The sequence below is a fragment of the Macrotis lagotis genome, chromosome 2 (genome assembly GCF_037893015.1).
Source record: "Macrotis lagotis isolate mMagLag1 chromosome 2, bilby.v1.9.chrom.fasta, whole genome shotgun sequence".
Classification (NCBI taxonomy): Eukaryota; Metazoa; Chordata; class Mammalia; order Peramelemorphia; family Peramelidae; genus Macrotis; species Macrotis lagotis.
The window spans coordinates 130,490,701-130,501,295 of record NC_133659.1 but is presented as its reverse complement, the minus strand read 5'-3'; the positions used below and the strand labels follow the sequence as shown (position 1 = coordinate 130,501,295).

The following is a 10,595-nucleotide window of genomic DNA, read 5'->3' as shown; positions in this document are numbered from 1 at the left end:
AATATTATTATATGTGCAAGTTAAATGTGTGGAGAGGGAGAGAAACATTAAGGTTTGCTAAGCAGTTTACAGGGATTATTTCATTTTACCCTCACAGCTTCAACTGAGAAATAGGTGCTTTTTTAATACCAAAATTTATATATCTTTATTTGACAGATGAGGAAACCAAATCAGAAAGACTTACCCTGGATCACAAAACTAAATAAATATCTCAGACAGGATTTGAACTCAGGTTTTCTTGACTCCAGGCCCAGCACTTCAGGTTCAGTGCTGCCTAATTGCCTTTAATATATGTGTGTGTGTACACATTGTTTTTTTCTGATAGAAATTAAGCTCTTTGAGGACAGGGATTGTTTTATTTTTTTGTCTTTGTATTCCCGGTTCTTAGAGTAGAGACAAGGATACAACAGGTATTTAATAATGCTCCCCAGATTTTCTCATACCCATCCTCAAAATCTCCTTCCTCTCACTGTCCCACTTAGTTTCAAAACAGAACTCCTTTAAGAGTCAAACCTAATATAAACTTTGAAGTTCCCCAGTACAACATTCACATTTGAGAGAACTCCCAAGTACGGTATGATCATTATGACCACACTCTATTAAACAGACATTCACATGCCTGGGATACCAGAATGAGATGAAGAATCCCAGGCTGGTTTCCTGCAGAATTGTTTCCTAACTTAATTTGGGCATTGCCCAGTAGGGGAAAAAGCTAAATCAGACTTAGTATTAAACAGAGGACTGAAGACATGAAGTGATTATAAAATAAATTAGGAATTACCATCTCATTAGCATTAGGAGAGAAAATTAAAGTAAAATAATAAGAAAGAAAAGACCAGACTGTGGACTTTAGAAGGGAAATATTATTGCATGTGAGAGACACTGAATAAAATACAAATAGAACAAGATGCTGAGTGAGAGCAACATCAAAAACAAACAGAGGCTGCCCAAAGCCAAAATTGTTCCAAGATGACAAGTCAACAATGGAGCTTGATTTGGAAAAGAAGACATCAGATGAGTAGCAGGTATGCTTAAGCTCCATCTTGGGTCTTTCTCTGATTTTCTGCGTGACCTTAGACATGACACCTGTAAGTCTCTCTCTTTACTTCAAGTTTTGTTTATTTTTTTGGGGGGGAGGGGACAATGAGCATATAGCTCATAATGATAGAATAACCCACTCCTTTCCCAAAAAACTGAATTAGAAGTGACCTAAGGGCTGCATCATCACTAAAAAAGCATTCATTCACTACCTACTGCCAGATACTTCATTAACTTCTGAGAATAATTAAGGAAATCCCTGTCAATCAGTTTACATTTTTTTTTAGGTTTTTGCAGGGCAATGGAATCAAGTGACTTGCCCAAGGCCACACAGATAGGTAATTATTAAGTGTCTGAGACCAGATTTGAACCCAGGTACTCCTGACTCCAGGGTGGGTGCTTTATCCACTGCACCACCTATCTGCCCCTCAGTTTACATTTCTAATGGGTAGTACAGTGGATAGACTTCAAAGCTGACCTCAGATATTTACTGTCTGTGTGACCCTGAGCAAGTAGTCTTTATTTATCTGTTTCCTAAATTGTAAAATTGTTAATAATGATAATAAGCACCTACTTCCCACAATTCTAAAAATCAAATGAGATGATTATAAATCACAGTACCTAGCACAAACTATTATATCAATGTTATCTATTATTATTTGCTTCAGTTTCCTCAACCCATAAAATGGGGAATGATAAAACACCAGCCTCCAAGAGTTATTGTGATGATCAAATGAATTATAAAGCACTTGGCATTTTAGAAATATTATATATTTATAAATATAAATATATAAATTATAAGCTACTGAATTTAGGCATTTTTCCCCAGATACATATTCCTCAGTTTACCCAGATTGCTCCCCAAATTAATCTCACATACAAGTTTGAGATTATATATAAAATATACATATATTTATACAAAATGTCTTTTTTAGGATGCAAATTCATATTTTATTTGCTACTGAGAGACAGGACCCCATCCTGTGTCATTTGAATAATCTTGAGATCATGGGGTTTTAGATTTAGGACTAGATGGGACCTCTGAAATCATCCAGTCCTCCACTTTTTATAGAAAAGGAAACTAATCCCAGGGAGATTAAAAGAATTGCTTCAGGTCATATCTCAGAGGAGGCATTTGGACCAGGTCCTTTGCCTCCAGAGTCAGTGCTTGAAATGAATTTGGGGAACAATTTGGGTATACTGAGGAATATGTGCCTTAGGGAGAAATGCCTAAACCCTATGCAAATTTGTATTTGGGACTGGAGAGGAGGGTGGAATAGGTTAATTGGATTTAGAGCTAAAAGGGATTCTAGAGGCCATCCTCCATCCACCCTTCCCCATCCCTCCAAATTTTTTGTTGTTGTTGTTGTTATTCATGACTTCTTTTGGGATTTTCTTGGTAAAGATAATGAGGAGATTTGCCATTTCCTTCTTCATTTTACAGGTGATGAAACTAAGGGAAACAAGATTAAAGTTACTTTCCTACAGTAAGCAACTGAGGCTAGATTTGAACTCCATAAGAGGAGTCTTCTGTTTTCAGGCCCAGAGCTCTATCCATGGTGTCACCTAGCTGCCCCTATATTGCAGATGAAGAAATTAAGGAATAGAGCTTAAATGGGTTACTTAGAGTCATTAAGGGAGAAGGCCCCTTAATGTGAGTTCAGTGCCTTCTCCACTATACCATTCATCCTCTTTAAGAAGAGGTAAAACCAGAGGAGAATGTGTCATTCTGGAAGTTAGCATGGACTATACTTCCAAGTAAGTCTGTGTGTATATACAGAGATTGAAGGGAGTTCTACTAGTTATATCCAATGGATCACTCCATCAGAATTAAATTCTCAGAAAGCACAGATCATATTTAAATGCATAAGCACATCAAGGTTCATTCCCTACAGTGCTAAACATCAAAGTGTTTTAGGAATAGAAAGATCCCCAGATGAGCACAAAAACTCATATGTGGGAGATAATTTTTCTGGGAACCTGGGACAATAGGAACACTGGTGCTTTTCTCCCCCAAAACTCTCCCTTTACTCTTCCCTGTTTTCTATTCCTTTGTTGAAAGAAGCATAAAGGTAATAATTAAATGATCAACAACACCATATATAAGGGATCTCTTAGAAGAGATTGGATGACCTCTAGTCAAAGACGTTGCAGAGGGTACCCACTCAGACTTCAGGGCTTAGCTAAATGACTGGTAGATTGTTTAATTTATATCCTGTTCAGTTCTTTCAGAGTTGTCTGACTCTATGACCCCATTTGGGGTTCTCTTGGATATTGGAGATAATGGGTATAATGGAGTTTGCCATTTCCTACTCTACTTCATTTTATAGATGAGGAAACTGAGGCAAACAGGGTTCAGTGACTTACCCAGGGTCACCCAACTGGTAAATGTCTGAGGCCAGATTTAAATTCAAGAAGATAGGGGCGGCTAGGTGGTGTAGTGGATAAAGCACTGGTTCTGGAGTCAGGAGTACCTGGGTTCAAATCCGGTCTTAGACACTTAATAATTACCTAGCTGTGTGGCCTTGGGCAAGCCACTTAACCCCATCTGCCTTGCAAAAATCTAAAAAAAAACCACAAAACAATAAATTCAAGAAGATTAGACTCCTGGTCTGTCACCCCATCCACTGTGTTACCTAGCTGCTCCTTTTATAAAAAATACCACAAAACAAGGTTTGCTTTAATGTTTTGTTATTGCAGATTAAGTTTAAAAGAATGTCATATTATTAATATGGAAATATGTTAAACATGATTGTATTGTATAACCTATATCAGATTACTCACTATCATGGGTGGGGTGTGGGGTGGGAAGTGAGGCAGGTAGAAAAGTGTGGAACCCAAAAGCTTATGAAAACTATCTTTGCAAGTAATTGAAAAATAAAAAAAATAACATTAAATTAAAAAAAAGTCATATAAACATACTCCCTCACTCCCAAAGAACTGACTGTTAAACATTTACCAGCACACTGCTGTCTTGGTGGGACTGGATGCCCTTCAAAGTCCTTTCTGTGATCCTAAGTTACATTGCTTCTCCCACTTAAATATGCTATCTATATACAACTCCACCAAGAGTAGACATATCAGAAAGATTTATATTTTCATCATTACTGTGCACATCCTAGGCAATAAATATTGCAATAAATATTCCACTATGTTGCCTCCCCTACTGGGCTAACAGGGTGAATCTACATATGGAAATAATAAGCCTCAACAAGGGGGAAACCCTCAGTCTGGAACCTGATTACTAGAGCTATGAATACTGTCTGGTAAATCCATAACCCACCAATAGATTAGATGAATTCTTAGACTATCCCATCAATACAAAGGGAACCTCAAGAGATAAAGAAATTTTCCTAAGGAGTACATTCCTTTTATTCAGTTGCTTTCAGTTGTGTCTGACTCTTTGTGACCCCATTTGACACAATACTGGAGTGGTTTTCTTTTTCCTTCACCAGTTTATTTTACAAATGAGGGAACTGAGGCAAACAAGGTTAAGTGTCTTGCCCAGGGCCATAGAGCTAGTCAGTGCCTGAGGTCATGTTTGAACTCAGGACAAAGACTCAATGTGCTATTTATTCACTGTGACTCCAAGCTATCTTAGAATCTAGTTTGCTTCAAAGCTTAGCTTTAAGCACCACCTCTTACAAATATGAAGCCTTTTCTGCTGCCCCTTGTTACTTGGGCTTTTACCCTAATGAGTTTTGTAACATCAGAGGTTGTGGATGTCACTGTGAAGGGTATAGTTAGGCAACAAATTCTTACCATTTCCCTACCCCAATAATTTATGGAGATTTAATGAACCATACCTTGTTTAAACAACTTGCTCTTTTTAAGCCTAGGGACAATGCCCAAAAGTCTTTACTGTAGTAACTTACTACAAGTAAGACTTTTGAGATACCCTATATAACCACTGCCTTTAAGGTTTGTCTTGGTCCCCTCTTCTGCTTTGTGGAGTTTATTTTTTTGTTTTGTTTTTTAGGTTTTTGCAAGGCAAACGGGGTTAAGTGGCTTGCCCAAGGCCACACAGATAGGTAATTATTAAGTATCTGAGACCAGATTTGAACCCAGGTACTCCTGACTCCAAGGCCGGTGTTTTATCCACTACGCCACCTAGCCGCCCTGTGGAGTTTATTTTTAAGCAAAAAGTTAAGGAGTACAAATTTATCTCAGAGCCTTTAGTTAGGAAAGGTTCTAACTTTTAGGCAAAGGTTTGATTCTCTAAATTGGTCTTTGGCATTCAAGAGTATCACTGACCACTTTTATGAAAATGCAAGCATTATTAGAGGGTTACTTCCCGTTACCCTGATCTATATCTTGCCACTGGACCCAAATGACTCTAGAGGAGAGTGAGGTTGATGACTTTGCATAGTTCTCCCTTATTTCAGACCAATCCACTTGCAAGTCATGATATCACATTCCCAATGCTACAGTCTCTTCCAGAACAAAGGACAAATAAAAATGACTCTCTAAACTAATTTAGGTTTATGTTGGATATTGGTTCAACTGTTCTGATCACATTCTGGTAGGGGCAAAATTTGGGTTACTAGAAATTCTCAAGTAAAGAAGAAAGCAGAGTACTTTTCAGTGTTTATTAATAGAGAGAGGAAATTGGGGAAACAACAGATCTCTTAGAATTTCCCTCCGTTCTAAAAAAAATAGCTTTAATTCTGGAGATGCCTGTAGGAATCATGGCTGTCCTTGGTCTTTTATGCTCTGCTTTTCTCTCTCTCCTTTTATCCATTGCCCTGGTACCACCCATTCTTTATAATCTGTTTCCTTAATTCTTGGGTAGGGCTTGGGAAAATTAACCCCATTGCTGCTGCTATTCAGCCATTTGAAGTTCCTTCCTTTCCTTACAATATTCTTAAGACTTATGTTTCATTTTAAGAACTCCTAGGAATGACTTAATTCCTCCTTCCTTTTCCAAGATCCAAAGTTGCAATTTGCTCTGCTTGTCTCTCTGAACTATACATTTCTCAAGTCTCTATTATTTTATTCTTTGTATACATTTTGTTAGCAGAGCTGATCAGGAGAACCCTGATGGGACCCTTAATAAACTGGATGAGATTGTAAAGTGTGAACCTTTGTTAAAAGGATATATCTTCCAGGGAGCTAAACATGTAACCTGGTCACTTGCTGAGATACAAGTTTCTTGGTTTCATGAAGGAGAGATATGTTGAACTCCTCCCAGTTGGTTCCCCCTTACTTCCTTGAAGATGATTGGCAACTTAGAGGCATCCTAGGACAGACTCTTTGGAGGAACTATCATCCCCCATTAAAAGTGTGTTATCTAAGATGTGACCCATTTTTATTTTTGGTCTCCTCGGAGTTTCCAAACTGGAATATACCAAGAGTGAATGTGGGAGATGGGACATTCCTTGATTCTAGGATAAGAATTCCTGGACTTCCTTCCTGGTTGCCTCCTTTTGCTCTTATATTTCATTTTTCTGAGTATGGTTCAGTAAAGTCTAAAAATGGATATTTCCAGCACTGGAGGTTACCTCTTGAGTAACCTTGGGTTGGAGAGTTGGACACTAGTTGACTAGAGAGAGATGTCTTTAACAACTCACTTCTCAGAGGACACTATGAATTCCAAGGAAAGGATCCTGAAGTTGGTGGACCAAACTGTACAGAGATTGGGCTGGAGATCTGGACCTTGCCAAGGTAATAATGATAAATGCTATGACATGCTCAGACAGTGCAGGTTTCAGGTGAGTCGAAATTATCTGACAAAAGAGTGATTTCTTGGGGGCAATAAAATAAATGTAATATTCAGGTGTTTAATTTTTCCTGTATTTATTCATGTACACCTGTGAGTCCTTTGGGTTTCAGGGAGGTAGGTGATAAGTTGGACAGAGTTCTGGAGCTTGAAGCAAGGAGATTGGAGTTCAAATGTGACCTCTGAAACTTAGTTGCAGTGTTCTTATCTGCAAAATGTGGATGAAAGCATCTACCCCCAGCTGTCAAGAGGTTCAAACCTAAAAGAGCTATTGTAATAACTGTTTTCTGTTTCTGGTCACACTAGATACTCATATTGCACATTAAATGCAATTGTGGGAGTGGGGTTTTCTATTAACATACGGGGAAACTGTGGACTAGACCATAACTAAACACTGCTTTAAAGATTATCCTGGAGATTGATCCTACTTTAGGGTCAAAGTCAGAGGTTACTGCTCCTGGTCAATTGGTTCCATTTTTAAAAAGCCTCCTTTCTATTTCCATCAATAGCTTTGCTTGGATGCAGAACAGGATGGGCCACCCAGGATAAGCTGATAACCTGAAATCTCATCTTTAAGCTGATTGAATGATTTTGGCCTTTACATCTTCCTTTCTGATTGAAGAACTGCAGGGTGGCACACTAAAACCCTCCCACAACCTTCCTCAGGGCATTTCTCCCTCCCTCCCACATTCCATGGTGACCTACCTCTCTTTTCAGCTTCCTTTTGTGTTGTTTTTCTCCTTTAGAATGTAAACTCCTTGAGGAGAGGGACTGTCTTTCCTTTTCTTTTTTGTTTGTATCACTTAATGCTGTGTCTGACACTTGGCAGGTATCTAATTATTGTTAAATAAATTGAATAAAGACTAACCCTCTAGTATTGAACCCCAGGGTTCATCCTGGCTTGTGAGTAATATCTGTATACTTATTTGTCTAAATGTTGCCCCAGTTCATTCTCCTGGAATGTGAACTCTTTCAGGGTTTTGTTTTTTTGGCATCTATCAGCAACTGATACCTAGTAGGCACCTGATAAAAGCTTGTTCAGCCATTTGTGCTTGGATGCTCAATGTCCAACCCTTCCAAATTTTCTGTATCCCAGATCTTGTAAAATTTGCAGTACAGCCTTGCAAATAAGATTCCCCAAACATATACCACACAGGAGTAAAGCATAGATCTGTTACTGACCTCAATCACTAGGATTCTGAAGTCAATTCCAGCTGGCCACCTGGCTCTCTTGATGTCTTTCCTTCAAATTCAGGACGTTTCACAAAATGTAGCCTTCAAATATTGGAGCTGTATCACTGCAACATAATGGACTAGCCTAAACACAAGTCTGGGAGATGCTTATTGACCAAACAACTCAGGCTTTTATATCCTGGATGTCTCAGAGTAGGAGAGAAATTTGTCCCCTTTTTTAGGGGACTAATAAAAGTTTCTGTTGCCTTTCTGATCCTGAAGATTATCTTCCTTCTAGCTGTATTAACAACATCAGGAAAAATGTAAAGATTGTGGCAAAAACCTATGAAATATAGACTAATAGAGGATCTTAGAATAAGGAAACTTTAGGATGGAGATACTTGTGTGCTAAGGCTGTGAGCAACACTGGGGGCCTCCCACTGTGGCACCTTGTGGAAATTAGACCACAATTCACTTGTGGAGTATATGATAACATTAGATTTCTAATTGTCCCCAGAAAGCAGAGACAGAAGTAATGGGAGGAAGCAGCACAGGGGAGAAATTTAAGCTTGCTGAAAGGAAAACTTCCTAATCAATTAGATGTATCCAATATACAGCTCACTATTTTAGAAGTTATTAAGTTGGAAGTTTTTAAGAAAAAGCTGATGACTATTCATTAGATAGATTGTAGAGAGAATTCTTTTTCTATTTGAGATGGTTTGGATAAATAGTGAGAGTCATTCATAGACATATATTTAGAATTGGAAGAGTAGAGGTAATTTAGTATAGATGATACAGAGGTTAGTGCACTGAGGTCAAATTCAGCATCAGATACTTACTAGGTGACTGGGTAAGTCACTTAACTTTGTGCCTCAGTTTCCTCATCTGTAAAATGGGCTTACTAATAGTATCTACCTCCTAGGGTTGTCATGAGGATTGTGCTTAACACAATAGTAAAGTGTTTACACTTCTTATAAGTGTAAGCTTTTGCCAAATCACTTCATTTTACAGATGAGGCAACTGAAGCACACAGATTAAGTGACTTCCCTAAAGTCACAAAGATAACAGGAAACAGAATCATAATGCATAGTTATAATTCTCATATTGGCCAAATTGAATAATTGAAAATTTTAAGTTCAGCAGTATGGAATATATGCGATAGATTGTTATATATATATATCCCAAACTCATTTTTCAACAAATACTTAGGCAAAAATATGAACAATTTGAAAAGAATTGCAAACTATTCACTCATAAGAAAAACATTTCAAATCCAGAAAAAGGGAATTACAAATTAAATCAATTTTGAGGTTTTACCTCAGTACCACAAAATTGACCAAGATCATAAGAGGCATACAGATATTGTCAAAGTTGGGAGGATTGTGGGGAGTCACACATACTTTGGAATTCTAGAATTCTTTCTTCCTTTTTCTATATAATTCTAGCAAATTTACAAGTCATGGACTCTGTGGTATATTACTAACAAAAATTGTTTAGGATAAGAGTGAAAAGAATATCATCATTGAGATGTATGAATAGAAAAGAAGGTGGGTTGGTAATGTAGGGAGCATGAGGAATATCCAATAGGCAGCTGACAGACCCTATTGACGTTTACACAATGCCAAGAAAGCTAGAGGAAGTACAGCTGTAACTAGTAATTTCAGAAAATCAGGCAAAGGCAGGTATTCAGGGCAGGCTTCATAAAATGTGCTCTCATTAAGACAAATTCATTTTAGGAAAGGAAGGTTCAATAAGGTAAGAACCAATAAGGGGAGAGATCTTAGGGTCATTGATTGTCCGGTGGGGAAAAGATAGATATTTTGGGACACCAGACCCCTGTAAGTGAAGACCCCAGGATATGAATTGATATGAATGCCTAGAGGGGTTGCTGAGTGAAGCAACTAGCTAAGAAGGAGCTTTTCCATGTGAAAGAAGTATGGGATGGTGGTCCACCTAAAAGCTTCCTTTTTTAACTAATTATTTTTGCCAACTAGTGTTAGCGCCTTCTAAATAATTTTGCTCTGGGCGGAAGATCTTAGTTATCTTGTCCTAATTATGACTCTGAGAGGAATTCTTCCCTTCCAGCCCTTCCACATGCTGGTTGGAATTCCCATAGAAGATTTGCAGAAGGTCTTGGCTAATAAGTCAGAAAAGAAGAGAGAATATGACTATTTGCACCACTGGAAGGAGTACCCAAATTGATAGCATCTCAAAATTTTCAAAGTGTGCTTATAAATAGGAGTTGGTGCCTGCATATTGGAATATCTAGTAGTAAAAAAGATTTTCTCAAGTTTTCTGAGTGAGGGTGGGTTCAAGATTAATAATGTGTAAAAGCCTCTCAAAATATAATTTCCACTCACTGCCATGGATATAACCCTGACACAAAGTTATTGGGGAAAATCAGAGTCAATATATTTCTATCTTGTCCTTAGGTTTACAAAGCCTTTTACATGCATGATCTCATGGATTCTTCACAGAAACATGATGAGATAGGTAGTGCAAAATAATATTATCTCATTTTATGGATACCCCCCCACCAAGGCTAAAGGAATTGCCTGTGTTTCACACAGAGAGTAAATAGCAAAGCTTGTACTTGACCCTTCTATAGCAGAGTGGTGTCAAACTCAAAGAGAAACAGCTAGGTGCTAAATTATACATAAGAATC

At 37.9% G+C, this 10,595-nt stretch overlaps 1 protein-coding gene across 11 annotated transcripts in view; it reads left to right on the top strand.

Annotated features, from left to right (window-relative positions):
* Nucleotides 1–645: 645 nt before the first annotated feature.
* The window catches only part of ENAH (ENAH actin regulator), a 147,771-nt gene continuing 137,821 nt past the window's right edge, over nt 646–10,595 (top strand). For 2 of the 11 annotated variants that reach the window (XM_074222795.1, XM_074222792.1), the window contains exon 1: nt 646–1,025. In XM_074222795.1, coding sequence (XP_074078896.1) covers nt 970–1,025 — 56 coding nt within the window. In that variant the 5' untranslated portion in view covers nt 646–969. The remainder of the gene's footprint in view (nt 1,026–10,595) is intronic. The other 9 variants (XM_074222805.1, XM_074222803.1, XM_074222806.1 and 6 more) reach the window with 7 other exon arrangements.